The 24,212-nt window shown below is 36.8% G+C and overlaps 1 protein-coding gene across 6 annotated transcripts in view; it reads right to left on the reverse strand.

The window, feature by feature from the left end:
- The window catches only part of REV3L (REV3 like, DNA directed polymerase zeta catalytic subunit), a 175,418-nt gene that overhangs the window by 70,284 nt on the left and 80,922 nt on the right, over positions 1-24,212 (reverse strand). For all 6 annotated transcript variants that reach the window (XM_025864228.2, XM_025864235.2, XM_025864219.2 and 3 more), the window contains 4 exons: positions 20,862-21,099; positions 15,485-15,627; positions 10,018-14,170; positions 5,488-6,398 (listed from right to left, as the gene is read on the reverse strand). In XM_025864228.2, the coding sequence (XP_025720013.1) occupies positions 5,488-6,398; positions 10,018-14,170; positions 15,485-15,627; positions 20,862-21,099 (5,445 nt within the window). The remainder of the gene's footprint in view (positions 1-5,487; positions 6,399-10,017; positions 14,171-15,484; positions 15,628-20,861; positions 21,100-24,212) is intronic.

The raw sequence follows: 24,212 nt of genomic DNA on the forward strand, positions 1-24,212 counted from the left end.
AATTTTGTATTTTTAAATAAAAACATTTCTGTTTTAATTATTGAGTTTTATACCTCAGTCATATCCTAGGCAATCATTTAATTCATTTATTTACTTATTCATCAAGTATTTACGAGGAAAAAATAGTCTCTTCCCTCACAGGGTCTAGAGTTAGAATCAGATATTCATCAAATGCATATAGAAAAATAAAATTATAACTGGGGTAAGTATGATAAAGGGAATATAATTGGGAGTTTTTACTAGTCAGGGAGATCAGGAAGGCTTTTTTGTACTAAAAATCAGAAGAAAGAGTAGGAATTAACTAGGAACAGAGTAAGGATTTTCCCTGATTACCAAGCAAAAGAAGTGGAAATTACTGTGGGTGGAAACAAGGCTAGGATAGACATCTAGGTGAGATGATGACAGCTTGGCCTAAGGTTGTGGTGGTAGAGGTAGAGAAAACAATGGAGAGATGTGGGTAATTTAGGAAACAAAAAAGTGACAGGACTTGGTTGGTAATGAACTGGGAACCAGAGGATGGGCAGTAGGGAATCAGGTGGGTGTTACAAATAAATCCCATGTTTCTGACTTGTGTAACTCAGTGACAGAGAGATGGTGGTACTATTCACTGAAGTAAGGAAAACCAAAAGAGAACCACAGGGGCTTCTATGTGTGGGCGTGTATGTTTGTGTGTATGAGTACACTGGGTGACTGGTGGCAAATGTGTGCTGTGAGATCATGAATTGAGTTTTAAAAACACTGACCTTATGGGGCGCCAGGCTGGTTCAGTCAGTTGAGTGTCTGACTTGATTTTGGCTCAGGTCGTGATCTCAGGGTTGTGAAATCAAGCCCCGGACTGGGCTCCGTGCTGGGCGTGGAGCCTGTTTGATTCTCTCTCCTCCTCTCCCCTCCCCCCGCAAAAAAAAATATTGACCTTGTGGTGCTTTTGAGCATTCAAGTAGAAATGCCAAACAGACATCTAGATTGGAGGTTAAGAGAGTTCTGAACTGGAAATTTAAATTTGTTAGTTACCTGTAGTAATCCTATGGGCAGGAACTCATTCATTTAGAGAGAAAATATAGAGTAAAGCTTCAAAGGAAAGCAAGCAGGCAGAAACACAGGAGTAGGAGAAAAGCCAAGGGGACTGGAAGCTCCAAGAAGGAAGGAATGGTCGATAGAACAATGGCTGTTCAAAGAGGGCATGTGAAAGGAACACCAAAAAAAACATACACTGGCTTTAGCTACATGAAACTTACTGAAAATCTTTACAAGAGCCGTAATAGTGGAATGATGGGGTCAGAATTGAATGCTGAGTGGGCTGAGAAATGAGTAGGAGGTAAAGAAATGGAGTTGTCAAATTATAGCAATCTTTTGGGGCGCCTGGGTGGCTCAATCGTTAAGTGTCTGCCTTTAGCTCAGGTCATGATCCCAGGGTACTGGGATCGAGTCCCGCATTGGGCTCCCTGCTCGGCGGGAAGCCTGCTTCTCCCACTCCCACTGCTTGTGTTCCCTTTCTTGCTGTGTCTCTGTCAAATAAATAAATAAATAATCTTTAAAAAAAATTACAGCAATCTTTTAAGAAATCTGGCTTTGAAGAAGAAGAAAAAGAGTAGAAGCTGCAGATGTAAGCTCAAGGCAGGTTTTTGGTTTTCTTTGTATCTTAAAGGGTGGGAGAGACTTGGGTGTATGTTAAAACCAGTGGGAAAAATCAAGTTGTGAGAAAGGAAGTTTTCTGAGAGGGCTCCTATATTTCACCCAGAAGGCAAGAGAAGGTAAGATGGAAGCATATATAAGTAGATTTCACAGAAGATAAAAAAGTTTCCATGTGATAATTGATGACTTTACAAGACATGATAAAATAATAATAAATTCTCATTAGTGGAGTTAAAATTTCATTTACAGAGCTTTTCAGGTCTCAACTGGTACCAAAAGATTGGGATCATTCCCTGTATATTTTTGGATTTTAATGCTTTGAAAGTTGAACTCAATCACAAGAAATTTGGAAAGAACTCAAATACATGGAGGTTAAAAAGAGCATCCTACTAAAGAATGAATCCGTCAACCAGGAAATTAAAGAATTTTTAAAAAATTCATGGAAACAAATAAAAATGAAAACACAACTGCTCAAAACCTTTGGGATGCAGCAAAGGTGGTCCTAAGAGGGAAGTATATAGCAATACAAGCCTTTCTCAAGAAACAAGAAAGGTAAATACACAATCTAACCTTACACCTAAAGGAGCTGGAGAAAGAACAGCAAATAAAGCCTAAATCCAGTGGGAGGAGAGAATTTATAAAGATTAGAGCAGAAATCAAGGAAATAGAAACCAAAAGAACAGAACAGATCAACAAAACTAGGAGCTGGTTCTTTGAAAGAATTAGTAAGAGCGATAAACACCTGGCCAGACTTACCAAAAAGAAAAAGGACCGAAATAAATAAAATCATGAATCAAAGAGGAGAGATCACAACCAACACCAAAGAAATACAATTATAAGAACATAATATGAGCAATGATATGCCAACAAATTAGGCAATCTGGAAGAAATGGATGCTTTCCTAGAGATGTATAAACTACCAAAACTGAAATAGGCAGAAACAGAAAACCTGAACAGACCCATTACCAGCAAGGAAATTGAAGCAGTAATCCAAAATCTTCCAGCAAACAAGAGTCCAGGGTTGGATGGCTTCCCAGGGGTTTTCAACCAACCATTTAATTAAAGAAGAATTAATACCTATTCTTCTGAAGCTGGATGGCTTCCCAGGGGAATTCAACCAACCATTTAAAGAAGAATTAATACCTATTCTTCTGAAGCTGTTTCAAAAAATAGAAATGGAAGGAAAACTTCCAAACTCTTTCTATGAGGCCAGCATTACCTTGATCCCCAAACCAGGCAAAGACCCCACCAAAAAGAATTACAGACCAATATCCCTGATGAACATGGATGTAAAAATTCTCACCAAGATACTAGCCAATAGGATCCAACAGTACACTAAAAGGATTATTCACCATGACCAAGTGGGACCTATTCCTGGGCTGCAAGGAATCCATAAATCAATCCATAATCAATCAATGTAATACATCCGTAAATCAATGTAATACACATTAATAAAAGGACAAGAACCATATGATCCTCTCAATAGATGCAGAAAAAGCATTTGACAAAGTATAGCATCCTTTATTAAAACTTTTCACTGTGTAGGGATAGAGGGAATACACCTCAATATCATAAAAACCATATACAAAAAGTCAAGAGCAAATTATCATTCCCAATGGGGGAAAAACTGAGAGCTTCTCCCCTAAGGTCAAGAACATGACAGGATGTCCACTATCACCACTGTTGTTCCACACAGTACTAGAGTCCTAGCCTCAGCAATCAGACAACAAAAAGAAATAAAAGGCATCTGAATCTGCAAAGAAGAAATCAAATTCTCACTCTTTGCAGATGACATGATACTATGTGGAAAACCCAAAAGACTCCACCCCAAAATTGCTAGAATTCATACAGGAATTCAGCAAAGTGGCAGGATATAAAATCAATGAACAGAAACCAGTTGCATTTCTATACACTAACAATGAGACAAAAGAAAGACAAACTGAGGAGTTGATCCCATTTACAATTGAACCCAAAACCATAAGATAACTAGGAATAAACCTAACCACAGAGGCAAAGGATCTGTACTTAGAAAACTACAGAATACTCGTGAAAGAAATTGAGGAAGACACAAAGAAATGGAAAAACGTTCCATGCTCATGGACTGGAAGAAGAAATATTGTGAAAATGTCTATGCTACCTAGAGCAATCTATACATTCGATGCAACCCCTATCAAAATACCATCAACTTTTTTCACAGAGTTGGAACAAATAATCCGAAAATTTGTATGGAACCAGAAAAGACCCTGAATACCTAGAGGGATGTTGAAAAAGAAAACCAAAGCTGACCTCAAACTCTATTACAAAGCTGTAATCATCAAGACAGTGTTGTACTGGCACAAAAATAGACTCAGATCAATGGAACAGAATAGAGAACCCAGAAATGGACCCTCAACTCTATGGTCAACTAATCTCTGACAAAGCAGGAAAGAATATCCAGTGGAAAAATGACAGTCTCTTCAACAAATGGTATTGGGAAAATTGGACAGCTACAAGCAGAAGAACGAAACTGGATCATTTCCTTACACCATACACAAAAACAGACTCAAAATGGATGAAAGACCTAAATGTGAGGTAGGAATCCATCAAAATCCTAGAGGAGAACACAGGCAGCAACCTCTGTGACCTTGGCCACAGCAACTTCTTGCTAGACAAGTCTCTAAAGGCAAGGAAAACAAAGGCAAAAATGAACTATTAGGACTTTATCAAGATAAAAAGCTTTTGCAGAGCAAAGGAAACAGTCGAAAAAACCAAAAGACAACTGACAGAATGGGAGAAGATATTTGCAAATGTCTTATCAGATAAAGGGCTAGTATCCAAAATCTATAAAGAACTTATCAAACTCAACACCCAAAGAACAAATGACCCAATCAAGAAATGGGCAGAAGACACAGACACTGGCAAAGAAGATATACAAATGGTCAACAGACACATGAAAATGACCCTCAACATCACTTGGCATCAAGGGAATACAAATCAAAACCACAATGAGATACCACCTCACACCAGTAACAAATCAGGAAACAACAGATGCTGGCAAGGATGCAGAGAAAGGGGAACCCTCTTACACTGTTGGTGGGAATGCAAGCTGGTGCAACCACTCTGGAAAACAGTATGGAGGTTCCTTAAAAAGTTGAAAATAGAACTACCCTATGACCTAGCAATTGCATTCTAGGGATTTACCCCAAAGATACAAATGTAGTGAACTGAAGGGGCACCTGCATCCCATGCCCACAACAGCCAAACTATGGAAAGAGCTCAGAGTCCATTGACAGATGAATGGATAGAGAAGTGGTGTGTGTGTGTGTGTATCCACACACACACAAATACAATACTACTCAGCCATCAAAAAAAAAAATGAAATCTTGTCATTTGCAACAACATGGATGGAACTAGAGGGTATTATGCTAAGCAAAATAAGTCAATCAGAAAAAGACAATTACCATATGATTTCACTCACATGTGGAATTTTAAGAAACAAAACAGAGGATCATAGGGGAAGGGAGGGAAAAATAAAACAAGATGAAATCAGAGAGGGATACAAACCATAAGAGACTCTTAGTCACAGGAAACAAACTGAAGATTCCTGGAGGGGAGAAGAGGGAGGGGATGGGGCAACTGAGTGATGGACATTAGGAGGGCACATGATAGAATGAGCACTGGGTATTTTATAAGACTGATGAATCACTGAACTCTACCTGAAACTAATAATACACTATGTTTTAACTGAATTCAAACTAAAATATATATTTAAAAAATCACATAAAAAAAGCTCTGAATTTCATTACACAGTCTAATGTTTTCATTTCTAATCTTTGAAAAAGAATTTTGAAGCCTTCCTGTTATTTGTAAACTCACCTGCTGACAAAGGGCTCAGGCACCTTGCTTCAGGAAGCCTTTCCAGAAGTTTTCTCTGTACAATTGGTGTACTATGAAGGCAGAGAGGGTCACATATTCCAGTTCTTGCCCTAACATTAATTGGAGATATCACTAGAGGCTCCAGAGGCTCACTGCAAGGGCTTTTCTGTATACCATCTTTTACTGGTTTTAAGAAGTTCTCAATATTCAGGGAATGTAGTTCCTCTACTGGTGATGTGGGTCTCTCGTTTCCATTTGATGTTTTGGCATCTGGGGATGTTGCTTGTTGCCAAGGTGGAATTACTGGAGAATCAGGGGAGCTATAACTAATGTAATAGTCATCATCATCTTCACCTTTCTCATGATCATTTGTAGAAGCAACCGGTGGCAGTGGCTGGCTTTCACTTATAGTTCGACTACGTTCTGTGGTTGGTGCTCGTAAAGCAATCTGAGAGTTATCAACATCTTCCTTGGTATGTGCTGTAGTGGGGAGTATATGTGGAGCTGTACTCATTTTTGGAGGCACTACAGGTTTGTCATCTGGGTTAACTGAAGAGCTGAAGTTCTCAGCAGATTTTACAACTCCAGTTGGCTCAGTTTTAGACAGTTTCTTGGAACGTTCATATTCTTCTTTGGCTTGAAGCCATGCTTGAACCAGTTGTCGACTTGGGGCACATTTGCAAGGCATAATCACAATTTTTTTATCCTCAACCATTTTATAGCTATTACTTGACCCTTTATTGACCACTGCCTGGCCATTGCGAAGTGGTGACCCTGGTCTTGGATTCTGAGTCATTGCTGAGAATGCTGTTTTCCACAGACGAAGTCCTTCCAAGGAAAAGTCTCCCTCAAACTCAGCCAGATCATTTGGAAGTCGAGTTTCTACCAGGAGACGCCGTCCACCAATCTCCCTATAAACAACATATTTTAGAACTGTTTTGTCTCAAAGAGCAATTACCAAAATATTTAGCTCCCTATCCTAGAGATTTTTTGAAGTCTCTTTTGGATTCTTAAAAATGCCCAATTCTTCCCTTTCTATGCCCTCTCCCTACATATTTTATGCAGGCACACTCTTTTTAGTCTTAATATGTTTTTCTTCACAGGTACATGCTACTAAATTAATTTCCTTTGGAAGGAATCATCAATACCAGGGAAAGAAGGTATTTTTTGTTTTAAGTGCCCCATGAAGTCTTCTTTTCTCCAAGGAGATGGAACAAACTGATCATATTCCTTTCCTCTACTCAAATAACTTTCCACTGTTACTGCATGTGAATAAAAACAATGGAATAATTTATCATTAGAGACTATATCCCTGGATTTTATCTATAGCCTCTCTAGATATTCTCTAGTATCTACAGTAGTTTAGCAAAACCATTCAGTTCAAACATATCTTTGTACTCCCCCAAGTCCCTTCAAACAGTAAAAAAAAATCACAACTGAAAAAAATTACTGTAATTCTTTCTCCCCTTTACGTGGCAAGGCTTAACAGTAACATAAGAACTTTAAGTTGGCAGAGCCCACAGAATGTGTAGCATAAATGCTGATAATGTATGTGTACGTGGGGAATTACTATTAAAAGGTAGCCTGATTTAGTTTCTAACAGTTGGAAATACCAAGCTAAACCTCCTTCTCTAACATATATCCACTGGTACTATCTCTGTCTGATGTAGCAAGAAAGTCTACTTTTTCTTCCTTATGGTATCTCTTTTATGGACATGAAGGTAAGTTCTTAGTTTTTTCAATTACTTCTCCTAGGGCATGATTTCCCAAACATCCTGGTCATTCTCTAAATAAAATTCAATGAACTGGATTCATGTTTTCTGATTTGGAGCTGAAGGGTTACCACAGTTCCTTTTCCCCTTTACATGGAAAGACTTTGGCCCTTAATAGTTAACTCCATAACCACCTCCCAGCTATATGAAAAATTAGAAGCAAGACTATTGCTACTGAAGAAAATGAGTACACATTTTATATGACATAGCCAACTCTAATAATGATACAGAGATCATAATGAAGTAAAAAATAACAAAAATTGGTGAGGTGTGGTAAATTCAGCTCTCTTGAAAATTGTCAGCAGCATGTAATTGCTATAATTCATGTCATAATATATATCAAAAGCCTTAAATTTTTTAGTAATCCTACTTCTAAGACTATATGGAAAAACCTCAAAATATAAGAAATGCTTCATGAAGAAAACAATAATCACATAATTATCTATAATGGCAGGACAGGGAACAAATTTTCTGTCCAATAAAATATACATATGATTAAATTATGTAGTCATTAAAATGATATTCCAAGAAACTCATAATTTAGATAATGTTTATAATAGAATATTAGGTGAAAAAAATCTGTATACGATACTGTGACTATAGTAAGATCACATTTCATAAAACAAAATAAAAACTATACATTAAAAAAACTGAAAAAAACATTAAAATATTAAGAGTGGTTGTCGATAGGTAGAGAAATGGTGTGATATTTATTCTTTTATACCTCCTAAATTTACTATAGTGAATAGTTTTATATTAAAAATTGTTTTTAAACATAATAAATATGTTTAATAATAATAATGACTATCAACCTTTTATTTCAGCTGCAGGACAAGTCTCAAAGTTGGACAACAACTAACACCAACAGAGTTAATGACTAACACATGGTAAGTTAACTGAGAATTAAAAATTAGATATGTAAGGCTGAGGCAGAAAAAACAGTTCAATTAAAAAATACATCATAATCACTACTGACAGAGCCAAAGCCCCCCAAATAATGGAAACTAATGCCTAAGGAACAGATATTCATACATTCTGGCAGTGAAATAAAGAAAGAGTCCCATTTGTGTTAAAAGACCGCATAAAGGTACTAAGCAAAACAAAACTGTAAAACTGTAAAACTGAGTATTACGAAGGGTGGGGAGGAAATTTTCTGTCTTCCACTTCAAGTCTTTAGAGGAGGGAACTTCAACCCTATATTTCTGATCATTTTTCTCAATCCCTTCTTAAACAGACTCATGCATTATTGCTGATCTGCTGGGTAAAATCCTGGTATTCACTGTGTCTTCTCAACTAGGATCAGGAACACGGTGCTGCTGAAGGTTCGTGTACACACGTGGTGTGGCTTCTTGCCTTAGTTAACTCTTCATATCTCTTCTATCATTTAGACTAAGCTAAGTTGGCCACAGCAGTCCTAGCCACCCTCCTCTGCTTCTGACGGGATGGCTGAAATGAACTGCCTCTCCTTGCAACTGGTTGGTAAATGAGATCAAAGACACAGTGGGGGAGGAACAAAAATCATCACTTAAATGGCCTGGTTTAAGTCATGTTCCCCAACTTAGCTCCTATCAGTTATATTCTACCTTGGTGATGCAAGAGGTACAGAATACCTACTTAACTACTGGCTTATTATAAATAAACCAACCAATACTGATGCCTTCGCGTTTTGCTATTGGCTCTGTGCATGTGTGTGTAGTGTGTCTGTGCATCTGTCTACTGCCTCTCTGAGATTTTTTTTTTTTTATGTTACTGGGTTACATATTAACAGTGTTTTAGTTTCAAATTATTCCTTATCATGGCACCAAATTTATCATATTGTAGGACTCATTTTGGCACAGTGTCTGGCTACAATATTTTATTTATTTTCTATGGATTTTAGTTTGGTTATTCTTATTTTGAGTGGAGCCTCCTACATGGATTCAAATTCTCTCCATTCACAAATCTTTGTACTAGTCTGACCCCACATTACCAATTCCTTTGCAACGATTGTATTTCCAACAGCCTGAAGAAATTCAAGTTCATTATTGAGGGAGAAATTTCAGAGAGCTAACTAACATTTTCTCTTATTTACCACATAGAACTATGGGATTACTTCCTTTTTAAATAGTCTATTTGTATGGTTATTATTTTATTTTTAAATTTTTTATGTTCAATTAGCCTTTAAAAAAAGGAGAGATAAAGGGAAGTGAAGTCCATCTTGCATCCCTAATAACTGTACAAACTAACAGTAGTAACAGTATGATTGAAGATGTTAGCAACATGAAAAGAAAGGGATATATTATAATACAAACAACTTAAAATAATCTTCATTTAGAGATATATCATAAAAGTACTTAAAACATATGTATGCTCATGTTCAAACATGTTTAAAAAATAAAGTTCTTTAAAAATTGTAAAAAAGTTTACAATTTTAGAAATAAATACCATTTTTAAAATGATAAATGTACTTTTCAAGTATTATGACATCCTTCTTAATCTGGCATCATGTCATGGTGAGCCTCTGCATCTCTAATCCTTAATGCTGACACAGTGTTAACAGTGAGATCTAAGACCAACACTTATCAACTTAAAGTTCTCAAGGTGCAATCATCCAGCTAGTTTGTGAATTTTCTCAAAAGTCCATAATTATGAACCACTTTTACAATGATTTACTTGTAAATACAGTATATTACAGCCAGAAAACTAGCAGTCATGTACTAATGTTACATTCATTATAATTACTCAGAGTGACTCAAGGGGAAAAAATAATTCTGATTACCTGGGCTTTTCCGGTACATCAGAAGGATTACTGCAAAATGGTTCCTGGTAAATAGTTTCTGAAAGGTCATGATCCAATAAAGTTGCCATAATTTCTTCCCTACTTGGTGGGGACATAAGTGGTTTCAGAATGTGAGCAGTTCGAGGGGTGAAACTGCCATTTTTAGATTGTGAGGGAGAGCTGGTAGACCTTGGTGAACTATCAGGAGTTGGTGTCAATATATCATTGTTTCTTGAAACATACAATTCTAAATCTTCAGAGGCTGCATCCAGAAGTTCACCATCAGGGGAGGATAGTATTGTAGTAAAAGAGGTATTGACTGAGTCAAGAGACTGTTGCATCTCTTTTCTGGTATGACCTTGAATCCAGTCTGAAGTGCCTGGCTGTGAGAGGCTAAGAAACACTTCTTTGCTTACTGAACTCCTATTCAATCTGGATTTTTCATTTAGACAGTCCTCTGGCTGCTGGACACAGAAAGAATCCATTATTGAATTGGAGCGAGTTGTTAGAGGATGAAAGCTACTTTTCCACTGGTTGTGGCGATGATTCTCATTGCTATCTATGGATGACTTCTCAAATAGTTCAGGACTTAGAGTTTTAGATCTAATCCACGAGGCTGAGTCTGAGGCATGATGTTTGTCTTCATCACACTTCTGGTTATCATGACTTAAAAACTCATTTTTTTCTATAGTTTGTCCCGGGAAAAGATCCTGAACTGCATCACTTAGGAATTTCTGAGGCAAATTCTGATCAGCTGGGACAAACTGACTTCCAGAATAAAAGCTACAAAATCCAGTTTGACCTATTGTATTAATATCAAAATTATAATTATGTTCAGGAGACAAGCTATCTTCAAGTGAATAACAACTCTCAAAACCTGGATCTGAAAAAAAGACGGGACTGTCATCTGATAGAGAGTTATCCAACTGACCAGAGTTTTGTAAATTTAGAGAGTCTACTTTAAGAAGTTTGGGAATTTTTTCTTTAGGTTTTGTACTTCTGGGAGTTCGAGGTTTTCTTGTTACTGATCGTGTTCGTTTAATTGTTTTTTGTTCAAGGGAACCAGAAATACTTTTGTTTGGTTGATGTTTATTAGATAATGGGTCTTGCATAATACTTGCATTTTGTGCTTTCTGCTGTCTTTTCTGTAACAATTCTTTTAGAACTGCCAGTCCAGACTGGCCTTCACCAAATGTTGAGGGTGTTGACACATTTCGACTTTTACACTGAGAAAGTGCTTTGGTTTGTGAAATTGCTTCTGACAACGACCTCTGTTTTACCCTTTCAGGTTTAAAATTTGACATATCTAAAATAAAGCCCCTTTGTTTTTGCTCCCATGCTATTTGTTTGATTGGACTTCTCAAGGAAGTTACAAAGCAATTATTAGGCATTTGGCTTTCCTCTGAAGCTGCATTTCCTGGAGAACAAATTTCGCTGTGCTTTGACTGTTCTGCCATGCACACAATCTGCTGCTGACTGTCTTTGCAATGCAAAAAATTAGAGGCATACGCCTGGTCTGGCTTTGATTCTAAGGAATTACGATATTCATTTAACTTTCCGATAGATGACAAATAGTTTTTTTGTGTATTTGCATTCTCTTCTGTCTTTGGAGACATTATACCCGAAGATATCTGTGTATTCTGTGCTACCTGAGACAAATGGTTGGAAAGATCAAATATATTTTTTTGAATCAAGGTTGATTCCTTTAGAGTAAACATAGCATTTTGGTTATGAGACTTCTGAACATTAATTTTTGAGATTCCAGGTCCCAAAGAACTACAGACAACTGATGAATGCAAATCATCTCGTGAGCTGGGTAATGTTTGCAAATCTACAGGCTTCTTGCTTTCTAAAAAAGAAGGAAAGCAACCAGATAAATTCTGTTGTGCATGAATTCCGGTGGGCAAGGGAACAGAAAGGGGATGATCTATAGCAGAGCCCATTAGTGACACATCTTTCTGTTTAAAAAGTAATTGAGAGCCTCCAGAATTATTTGAGGTCTCAGACACATTCTGATGTTTCAGCACAAACTTAACTTCAGTACCAGACTGAGATTTTATTTTTTCATCTTTAACTGTTATATGCTTTCTTGGCATAACTTTCTCATTTGTTTTTTGTTTCTGTTTTGCTCTCTGTTTCTTTTTTCCATCATCTACTTTATTTGTCTGATTTCGTTTGTTCCTTTTCTTAGTAGCTACAGAGGGATTAACAAGCTTAGTTTTTGATTTCTTAACCTGAGCTCTTGCTCGACTATTTTTTTCCATACGGGAATTAACAGTCTTGTTATTACATGCATTAGGACCCTTAAAAAGCATTGCTTCTTTATCTGCAGCAGCCATCATTTCTTCAGCTCTTGGATCTGTGGGAGACCAGCAGCGAGGGGGAGAAGAATTTATGGGACTTGTGCTTCTCTCAGAAAGAAAACCTAGTTTAGACATAACATCACTATAATTCAAGTCACAGTCTTCGGTTTCAGCATTGTAAGATGGCGAGGGAGGAGACAGGATAGCATGTGACCGTTTTCGCCTGAAAGACAGAGTTCTTTTAATATTTTCACTATTTGTCCTTTGTTGCTTACCAGTTTTTTTCTTAGCAGACTTATGTTTTGATTTTCTTCTGTGACTTTTCTTTGGTGTTAGTGGATAAATGGGATATTTGGTTGCAGGGGAGTCAGGAACTTTTGGCCAAAAATCCTTCAAAGGTGCAAGCTTTTTATATAGTTCCATTTTTTCCTCTGTCAATATAACTTGTTTTTCCTTAGAGTCTATTTTTCCTAGCTTCACAAGCATATTTTTTCTCCCTCTAAATCTATTAATAATAATATACTTTATGATGACAGGGGGTAGCTTTTTAGACATTTTTCTTCGTTTTCGAGATTTGAGAGTTCCATCTAAACTTTCACCAATTTCCATGGGATGAGGTAGGCTAATTTTTGAGTTATGTGTTACAAAACTTGACTCACTATCTTCAGTCTCATAATTTACCTTGCGTTTGGCTCTAAGTGTATATTTATTTCCAAACAATCCAAAGGACTGCTCAGTTTCTAAGGTTCCATCTCCAAAGTGACAGTCTATGAAACTGTCTGCGGGTGTTTTATTTTCAAAAGCTCCGCGGGTGACTTTAATTAAATCACTGGCCAACACGTTATCCTTCTCAGGATTACTATTACAAGGATTATTTTGTATACAGTTATCTTTTGTGGATACAGTCTCACTAGTTTTGGTAGAAGTCTCTTGATGACCTATAAGCTTCTTTTTATTCATTTTTAACCGGGACTGTTTACTGCTAGGTTGTAGTTTGTATGTGACAGGAGAGAGTTTCTGTGGTCTACTGAGACAGTTGGAAAGAACAACACTGGGAAAAAACATATAATGTGCTGCTTGCTGGCTGAGGCTTGGCTTTTCTGTTTTATGTTCTTGAAACTCTTCATATCTAATTTTAAGTTTATTTAGCCCACTTTCATCAGCAATGCTATCAAGAGAATGTACCATAGTTCTATTCTCTCCTGTGCATGAGAGCAATTCACAATTTTCAGTTAAGGATGAAGGGAATAAACTATTTAGAGCTGTGCTGTTTCCTTTTTCATTTCCTTCAGAGGATAATTTGTTTTTTGAATGACTTAGGTCAGAAAAGTTGAAAGAATTTTTGCCCAATGTACTTTCACTACTATGACGGTTCATATGTATAAAAGGGGCATCCTTATCAATTTTTCTAATATTTGTATACTTTCTACTTGGTACTTGTCTTGTAACAGATGGAATATCTTCTTCATAATCAAAAATACTACTTTCACAGGAAGATACTGGGAGGATATCTTTCTTACTTTCTTTATGAGAGTTTTCTGAATGGACAGAATTGTTCAAAGATCCAGGGTATTTCATAGAGTAAGTGCTTTCATTTGTAAAAGAAGCAACTGAATGATCCAGACATTTTTCTATGTTGTTTGGCTGTGGAAGTTCCTCAATTAAATCTTCCTTCTTCAAAACATGGGAAGAAAGGGCACTTGTGTGTTTACACTGAAAGGTAATCTTAGCAGAAGATGGGGGTTCTAATGTAGCAGCATCTTTGTGAAAGATGGAAGGTTTTACTGATAACTTGCTTGTTGCAATCACAGAAGAGTGGGTCCTAGAATTTTCGTTGTTCAATGGATTGTCTGAAATCAGGAAAAAAAGAATTTATTTCACTTCCATGCTTTTAATTTTTAAAATATTTTTCCATACTATCACCATGAAAGAAACTATATGAAATTAAGTTTCTATGCTTAAAATGGTTATCTCAAAAGGTCATTCCTATTATTAAGATAATAACTCAATCTAAATAATCAAGAGTCAGTTATACTTGATTATTAGTCATTATTTTATTTTATTTTTATTTTTAAAGATTTTATTTATCCGACAGTGAGAGACACAGCGAGAGAGGGAACACAAGCAGGGGGAGTGGGAGGGGGAGAAGCAGGCTTCCTGCGGAGCGGGGAGCCCGACGTGGGGCTCAATCCCAGGACCCTGGGATCATGACCTGAGCTGAAGGCAGACGCCTAACGACTGAGCCACCCAGGCGCCCCTATTAGTCATTATTTTAAACACATTCCTTTGGTCAGAAATAAATTATATTAGGGGTGCCTGGGTGGCTCAGTTGGTTGAGCATCTAACTCTCGATTTTAGTTCAGGTTATGATCTAAGGGTCCTGGGATCGAGCTCTGCATTGGACTCTGCACAGAACATGGAACCTGCTTGAGATTCTCTCCCTCTCCCTCTTGCCCTCCCCCGGCTCATGTTCTCGCTCTCTCTCAAAAAAAATTAAAAAATTTAAAAAAATAGATTAATATTCAGTGCCTTTGTGGTGAACAGGGAAAAACCTGTCACCTTGAAAATTTTTCATAAAACAATATGCTTCTTTGTATTATCACTTCAAATAAGCTGAGCATATTTTTTCTCAAGTTTTTTTGGTTTTTAAAATTTTTTAAAATTTTATTTATTTATGTGACTGAGAGACGCAGTGAGAGAGGGAACACAAGCAGGGGGAGTAGGAGAGGGAGAAACAGGCTTCCTGCGGAGCAGGGAGCCCGATGCAGGGCTCGATCCCAGGTCCCTGGGATCATGACCTGAGCCGAAGGCAGATGCCTAACAACTGAGCCACCCAGGCGCCCCTTTTCTCAAGTTTTTATTTAAATTCCAGTTAACATCTGAACATATTTCTTACAGTTTCTTATGCTACTTAAATGTTAACATGATTAAAGTTTATGAAGTTTTAAATCGGTGATTTACAAATGTCATCCTCTTAGAAATGAGAAATAAGCATATATCCACATTCTTTCAAAAGAAAAAAGTCTTAGAGAAGGATGAAACATAACAGATAGTGTTGTCAAAGCCTCACACTCAACCAATTTTATATGTGTGATTACAGTTTTAAAATCAAATACATCTTTAGCTGCTAAATCATGAAATGCTCTCAGTATTAGTTTACTTACCACTATTTTCATCTGCAGTTCCATCTAACTGAGGTATAGAAAGATTGGCTAGAAGCAAACTGTTATTACTCCACTCCATTTCTTCTTCTGAAGATGAATCATCTTCTTCAGTTGAGCTTCTATGGGTATTTCTACACAGTGATCTACAGAATATTAAGATTCACTAGTGAGTATGATCATAGAAAAAAGCATGTCAGATTAGTAAAATTTGCTTAATCTGATGCTGTAACAGTAAACTGAAAAGATCTGAAAATTATAACCTTAGAAAAGCAGACTTATTTTGCTTTAGTATCATGTCCTATAAAAAGTTACTGCAGATAAACTTAAAATCCTTCTCGTGTGAGCTAGAAAACACCATCATTCCTATATCCAAAGCTCCACACTATCCTGGACTACCATATCTAATCATGTTCTTCCTTATATTCTCCCCCTCATCCTATTATTAGATATAGATTACAGCTGGGGTGAGAACCCACTAACTTCTAAAAAGGTGGCATCCCGGCATATTTTAAGAAGTCTCCACAAATATACAATCTCTACACTGTGAACTGGAAAAAACAAACAAAAAGGTAAGCAAGGGGGTACTCAGGTGAGGCTGAAAGAGGAAACAGGGATCAGAGGGGCTAGGAAGTGGTACAGGTGTTGAGCCAATCCCAGCATTGGCTCTAAAGTGGGTTACTAAAGAATTCAGATGGACTGTGAATTCCAGATAGATAATCTCTTCAGGATTCATCTCTTACCAATTTAAATTTTTTCACTAGGTCCCAGCTCAATACTTTCCTTTCTATCCATACCTAAGTTTTTCTTTCTCTTGTCTCAAAAATTTGATAATGTCCCTTAATTTTACATACAACAGTTTCTACATTAATCCTTTACCAAATCACAATTTGTACTAAAATCATTGTCTTAAGAGCTGAAAGAATTATTAAAGGTCATCTAGTCCAATTTTCTACTCAATGCAAAAACCTTATTTTTAACAGATGACAAAATCTCCATTTTTACATTCTCAGTATAAGGGGCTTGCTGTTTCACAGGTTAATCTTTTCTATTATTAATTGCTAGTGATTTTCTTCCTCTATTACACAGAATTTTCCAAATTCCATTCGTTATTCCTGCTTTTGTCATGTGTTGCTATATGCAGCCTATGCTATTTTCCACATAACTCTAAAATATTTGAAGGCATTTATAATTTGTCCCATAATTCCTCTCTAATTAGACCAAACATTATCTATTCTTCCTACTGTTCTTTAAAAGTGACAGTGTTGGGAATGCAAGCTGGTGCAGCAACTCTGGAAAACAGCATGGAGGTTCCTCCAAAAGTTGAAAATAGAGCTACCCTATGACCCAGCAACTGCACTCCTAGGGATTTACCCCAAAGATACAAATGTAGTGATCCCAAGGATCACCTGCGCCCCAATGTTTATAGCAGCCATGTCCACAATAGCCAAACTATGGAAAGAGCCCAGATGTCCACTGATAGATGAACGGATAAAGAAGATGTAGTATATATACACAATGCAATACTACTCAGCCATCAAAAAAAAAAAAAAAGAAAAGAAATATTGCCATTTGCAATGAAGTGGATGGAACTAGAGGGTATTGTGCTAAGCAAAATAAGTCAATCATAGAAAGGCAATTACCATATGATCTCACTCTAGGTGGAATTTAAGAAACAAAACAGACGATCATAGGGGAAGGGAGGGAAAAATAAAACAAGATGAAATCAGAGAGGGAGGCAAACCATAAGAGACTCTTAATCATAGGAAACTAAGGGTTGCTGGAGGGGAAGGGGGTGGGGGGATGGAGAAAATGAGGAATGGACATTAAGGAGGGTACGTGACGTAATGAGCACTGGGTATTATGTAAGACTGATAAATCACTGGCCTCTACCTCTGAAACCAATAATATATGTTAATTAAATTTAAATTAAAAAAAATAAATAAAAGTGACAGTGTTCACAGATCCTTCCTTTTCTTCCTCTTCTTTCCTTTTCCTTTCCTTTCTCAGGATTCTTAAAATACGGTACTCAGGGCAGAATATAACATCCACATACAATTGAAGAACCCCTTTTCTAGACACTATACTTCTATTTTTCAATCTCTTTCTAGTGTGCATTTATGAAATGTTTAGGTTTGTTTTCCCAAGGTTGACTTGGGCATGGTTTTCACAGAATTGGTCCAGTCAATGAAATATAAGCATTCATTAATTGTGGGAAAAACCATCCCTATGATTTTAAACAGGCTGACACTACTGATAACAAGTAGATAGTGACTTTATAAGAATTTTATATATTTGAATGTGCATGTACTTAATACAGGTATAAAAGTATAAATAGCTAATAAGATATCATCTAAGAAACTGTAGAAAAAATGCTAATGATACTGAAGGTAAAATCAAAGAAATACCAAAATAAAACAATCAAGAGAGAAAAACAAATGGAAATAAGAAAAAGTGAAATGCCAGAAGATCAAATAGAAATATCAAATAGTCAACACGTTGCTAAAATATGAAAGAAGCAATCCAATTTATTACAGCAAGACAAATACATCAAGTAAATACTGTAATTATTTTATTAATAAAATCCAAAAATCTGTTAGAACAATAAATGTTACCCTAGGTACAGCTGGTAGCTAATAATTAAAATCACTACTTTGGCAACACTACAGACTTATTGTACTTTTTTTAAAAAAATATTTTATTTATTTATTTGCTAGAGAGAGTGAGTGAGAGCACAAGCAGGGGGAGCAGCAGGCAGAGGGAGAAGCAGGCTCCCCGCCGAGCAGGGAGCCCAATGCGGGACTCGATGCCAGGACCCTGGGATCATGACCTGAGCCAAAGGCGGATGCTTAACCGACTGAGCCACCCAGGCATCCCTCTTGTGCTCTTAATAAAGTAAAATCATGGCTTTCCCACAGAATTTGTTAAGCCCAGAGTGAGCTGAAGGTCTATCTAGTGTGTATTTATAAAGCTGACTGACTGAACCTAAACATATGACTATATATTTCATCTAGATACAGCCCTTGCATGAGTCTATATACTTTATTAGGCATCACCTATTTAGTTTCGAGGCATTTTTGGATCTATATCGTCACCCAAAGAATTACCAATCTCTAATATTTGTGACAACCTCAATCCAATCTAGCATACTTACCATTTAAGCATTTATGTTGTTTTTTAAATGAAAAGTCATGTAAGTTCTTGTGAACCCACCTAATTGGTCACTACTGCCATGTATTCTCCTTATCTACAAGGATGTTATGTAAGACTTTACCAAATGTGTGGCTGAAATTAAGACTCAATATGATTATAACATTCCCCTAAATAACCATATTTAAAAAGGATATAAAAACTGTAGAGCATGACTTGAACACATGAAGGTTCCTGATACTGTTTCCCTTTCAAGTGCCCATGTTTACTTAATAATCATAATTATTACCCCTTTTATAAAGGAGAACTAGAGGCAAGGAGGAGACCAGTTAAAAAGTGAATCATAGTGTTCCAGATAAATGATAATGAAGGCCCAAACTAGGACATTACCTTGGGAGGGAGGGGGGTGGAAGGATAGAACAGCAAAGGAGGGCAAGTCAAATACAACACTGAAGTTGCAAACTTCCAGATGTTGGGGAGAATTTATTATTACAGAAATCAGAACAGAGAAACAAGAACAAAGCCATTTTATAGGTTGATGTGGTTGAGGCATTTCCCAGTAGGATATTTCACGGAAAGATTTATAAAGTTTATATTAAAAAATCGAAAAAAAGATTTATAGATGAGCTATAAAAAATTGTCTTTCACCTCACTTTTTTTTTTAACAGATAGGAAATACTGACAAAAGACATTTTATGACATTGTTGAGGGTCAAATCTATCAGGAAATCAAATACCGATTCTGTCTGGACCAGGAAGCATTAGTTCTTCAAAGGTCAAGGGCTGAGTCTTTGAATGATTTATCACCGTCACAGCAAAGGGAACTGAGTAAATGAAGCTAGGAAAAGTATGAAATATTATTTTGTAGGTCTGGATTCTCCACCCATAGGATGAAAATGTAAGTCTATGAGGGAGCATACTGTGAAAATATAGAAGAAAGTGTTCTGATGTATACTCATAACAAGAGAAAATTTCAAACAGTTCAGAAGTTTTAGTATTGTCTACATAAGTTTAAAGGAGACGCATACTCAGTGTTTCAGGCTCAGAGGACTCATCTTTTTCTACACACAGAACATATAACTCAAACCAATTAGTCTCACAAGAGACTGATTTGGAAAACCACAGTGCCATCTTATTCATTTAGTTTGAGAAATGGACCAGAATACCAGTGTCTGTTTCTGAGACTCTTTATTTATTTACTTTTAATATTTAATTCCTTCAGTCTAATCAGACCTAAAGGCTATTTCTTGTCTTCAAGCTGACTCTGTAACTGTTGCTGTAACCCATATAACTCTCAGGGGGCATTCTTTTTCCTAGTTCACAGGTAAGGAGGCACTTCTTCTTTGCCCCACTTACTAGCCACACATATTAATACTATATTTATAATTTCTAAATTAGGTTTATGGGGGTAGAAGGAACTGGAGGAAGGTGGTCAAAGGGTACAAACTTACAGTTATAAGATAAATACTAGGGATGTAATGTACAACATGGCGACTATAGTTACCACTCCTGTAGGATTAAAGAGGAAAGTTGTTAGAGTGAATCCTGAGAGTTCTCATTACAAGAAGAAACCTTTTTTTCCTTTTTTGCCCTCCATTTCTTTTTATTTTATCTATATGCGATGATGAATGTTAACTAAACTAATTTGTGGTAATCATTTCATAATATATGTAAGGTCAAACCTTTATGCTATACAATTGAAACTCCCATAGTGATATAGGTCAATTATATCTAAATAAAACTTGAAAAAAAAAAAACCCTTAGGTTTAATCTTTCAATAAAACTGGAAAACAACACCTAGGTTTAGTCTTTTTGAATGTAGCAAAATCTTATTTTGCTTAGAATATGAAGTTATGCCACATGAAAAATAAAGCACTACTTTAAAGGGATTTAAAAGAAGACTATTTATTTAAGATTTTATTTATTTATTTGACAAAAAGATAGACAGCATAAGTAGGCAGAGTGGCAGGCAGAGGGAGAGGGAGAGGGAGAAGCAGGCTCTCCGCTGAGCAGGGAGCCAGACATGGGGCTCGATCCCAGGACCCCAGGATCATGACCTGAGCCAAAGGCAGCCGCTTACCAACTGAGCCACCCAGGCGCCCCAAAAGAAGACTATTTAGTTTATAAGGTATTTATATTACGAATAATAGTAAAAAATCATTTCTAATTAAAGAATAGTGATAAATGACAACAGGAAATTATTAAAGTAACTGAAATAACTAAAAAGTTACCTCTTTTTGGCAAAAGGTTCTTCAATATTGCTGTCCCATCTCTGAGACATCACCAAACTAAGCTCCATTTCTTCTTTTTCAATCTGTGGTTCATTTTCTTCATCGTCACTATTTTGGGGATTTTTAGTGTTTCCAAAGAAATGACATGGTGATGGCATCCTATTTCTTCCCCCCTGATATCCATCATTTTCCAAACCAGCAAGAAGATGTACCAGAGCCTCGTCAGGACTACTGTCCACTATAAAACAAGTGAAGCATCACTAACAAATAACTTTTCTAAATAATTCAACAATTCAGATCAATTACAAAACAACAAAATCACAGATGCTGGCACATACTGAAAAAATACAGCTCATGCAAAGACTTCTGTGTTGCTGTAGCTCTTTTATCAAAGTGTGATGATCCTTGGACTCTTTGCATTATAATGATTTTGTGTCCTCATTAAAAAGAAGATTCCCAGAACCCATCTTTCATCTTTTCAGAATCAGAACTTCTGAGTTAGGGCCCAGGAAGATGCATTTTGACAAGCTGTCCAAGCTCTTACTGCACAATTAAGCTTGAGGAGCACTAAACCAAATAGGGTCACCAGGGTTCAAAACAAAATCAAAATACGTAATAAATATATGAATAAATGCTAAGGAAGAAGTGCCTTAAAAACAATACATGTGAGCACATTATTCTCACTTAAGTTTTGACCTGCTCCATTTCACCCCTCCTTAGGCAACCTGGTGGTCCCCCGCTCCCGGAAGGTCACCATATTGATGCCGAACTTAGTGCGGACACCCGATCGGCATAGCGCACTACAGCCCAGAATTCCTGGGCTCAAGCGATCCTCCTGCCTCAGCCTCCCGAGTAGCTGGGACTACAGGCGTGTGCCACCGTGCCCGGCTCTCACTTAAGTTTTATTTAGCTCATAGGATAGTTAAATGAAACCTGTGGTTGAAAAACACAAGAGAGCTTTAAAGTGGTCAATGACATTACTTAAAAAACCTTGAAGACTATAGTGAGATGCCACTTCATATGCACTATGCTTGCCAAATCAAGACAAGTAATAAGTATTGGAAAGGAAGTGGAAGAAATTAGAACCTTCCTATATTGCCGGTCAGACTGTAAAATGGTGCAGCAGCTTTGGAAAAAAGTTTGATGGTTCACTGAAATGTTAAGCATAGTTACCATATGACACAGCAATTCCACTCCTGGTATAAAACCAAGATAACTAAAAACATACGTCCACACAAAAACCTACACATGAATAACCACAGCAGTATCATTCATAATTGCCAAAAATGTGGAAACTCACAAAGCCATCATCTGAAGAATGGATAAATGAACTATGGTATATCCATATGAGGGAATATTATTCAGTAGTGAAAAGGAATGAAATACTGATACATGCTACAACTGGAATGAACCTTGGTGAAAACATTATGCTAAGTGAAAGAAGCCACAAACAAAAGGTTTTATGATTCCATTTATATGAAATGACCCAAATAGGTAAATCCAGTAAAAAAGAGAATAGATTAGTGGTTGCCAAGAGCTGAGAGGAGGGAAGAATGGGGAGTGACTGCTAATGGCTATGAGGTTGCTTTTTAGGGTGATAAAAATGTCCTGGAATTAGTGGAGATGGTTGCATAACTCTGTGAACAAGACAAAAATCACTGAACTGGGGGTGCCTGGGTGGATCAGTTGGTTAAGCATCCGCCTTCGGCTAAGGTCATAATCTCAGGGTCCTGGGATCGAGCCCCATGTCGGGTTCCCTGTTCAGTGGGGAGTCTGCTTCTACTTCTGCCCCTCCTCCCCATTTGTGCTCACTCTCTCTCTCAAATAAATAAATAAAAATCTTTAAAAAAAATCACTGAACCATACACAATTAAGAAGGCAAATTTTCTGGTATGTGAAATATATCAATAAAAGGTATTATTAAAAAAAGGGGGGGGGCTGTGCCTGGGTGGCTCAGTCGGTTAAACATCCGACTCTTGGTTTTGGCTCCGGTCATGATTTCAGGGTCATGAGATTGAGCTCAGCAGGGAGTCTGCTTGAGATTCTCTCTCTTCCTCTCCTTCTGCCCCCCCATGCATGCGCTCTCGTTCTCTCTCAAATAATAAATCTTAAAAAATAATAAATCTTAAAAAAAAAAAGACCACGAAGATGGAGGTTTGTTCTAACACACAACTTTTTTCTCTGTAAAATGAGATAATGCACTCCCTATTTACTAAAACATCAGGTTTCATGTTTTCTTCATTGACATTGAAGAAATTGGTTCAATTATACTACCAAATATAAAGGCAAAAATAAAGATGTTGCTTACAAGAGCCATTTTGGCAAAAATCTCTCTTTTTTAAAGATTTTATTTATTTGACAGAGAGAGTGAGTGAGTACAAGAAGGGGGAGCGGCAGGCAGAGGGTGAGGGAGAAGCAGGCTCCCTGCTCAGTAGGGGTGTGGGGCTCGATCCCAGGACCTTGAGATCATGATCTGAGCTGAAGGCAGATGCTTAACTGCCTGAGCCACCCAGGCGCCCCCAAAAATCTTTTCTTAAACCTAGAACTGCAGTTCATTTTTCCTGTCTCATTCTTAAAAAAAAAAAAATTAATATTAGGCAAATGATTTATAGGTATTTGACTTTCAGATCTTGGACTAACATTGAGATTGCATTTTTGCAACCTTAGGCAAGGTGGAATTTATCTACTGATGATATATTCTATTTGCCTCATGTAATGAAATAAGGATATGTCTCAGTCTCTTTTTCAATTCCTTCATTTTCTCTTTGTTCCTCTCTTTCAGCTGCTTATTTTTTCTCTGGATCATTTCTTTCTGCATATGCCATTCATTTATAAAGGAAAAAAAGTTTTCTACTCCTGTCTCAAATATTCTTGATCTATGACTGTGTACAATAATTTTGGTACTGTTCCTAGTCAATTTGTGTTCCATTCAAATGAAAATGAAGATGACAAAGGACAATGTAGAAAGCTGGGAACACATTTGATACAATAAGAATGAAAAAATAGAAAGTTCACAAAGAAACATAAAATCACTAAACCAAGCTATAAAAAAGGCATGAAACTCAATGACATCTCAATTTTTGCAATGAAATTTTAAATAAATTTCTGAAAAAGATGTCAGTAAATTAGACTATATTAATGAAATGAAATCTAGCAAATGGCTTATCATGCTAATGAAAATGCGTTTAGGGAAATGAAAAAACACGCAGAAATAAAGGTCATAGTCTACTCAAACAAAAATTAATGGCTTAAAAAGAACTGTTCAGAGAAATTTCTGATACTCACCAAGAAAGAATTATGGTATTTTATTAATGTACTCAACTTTGGAAAACTTTAACTCAAAATGAATGC

Source organism: Callorhinus ursinus, unplaced genomic scaffold (genome assembly GCF_003265705.2).
Source record: "Callorhinus ursinus isolate GAN/ISIS: 27379988/994484 unplaced genomic scaffold, GSC_fseal_2.0 scaffold6, whole genome shotgun sequence".
Lineage (NCBI taxonomy): Eukaryota > Metazoa > Chordata > Mammalia > Carnivora > Otariidae > Callorhinus > Callorhinus ursinus.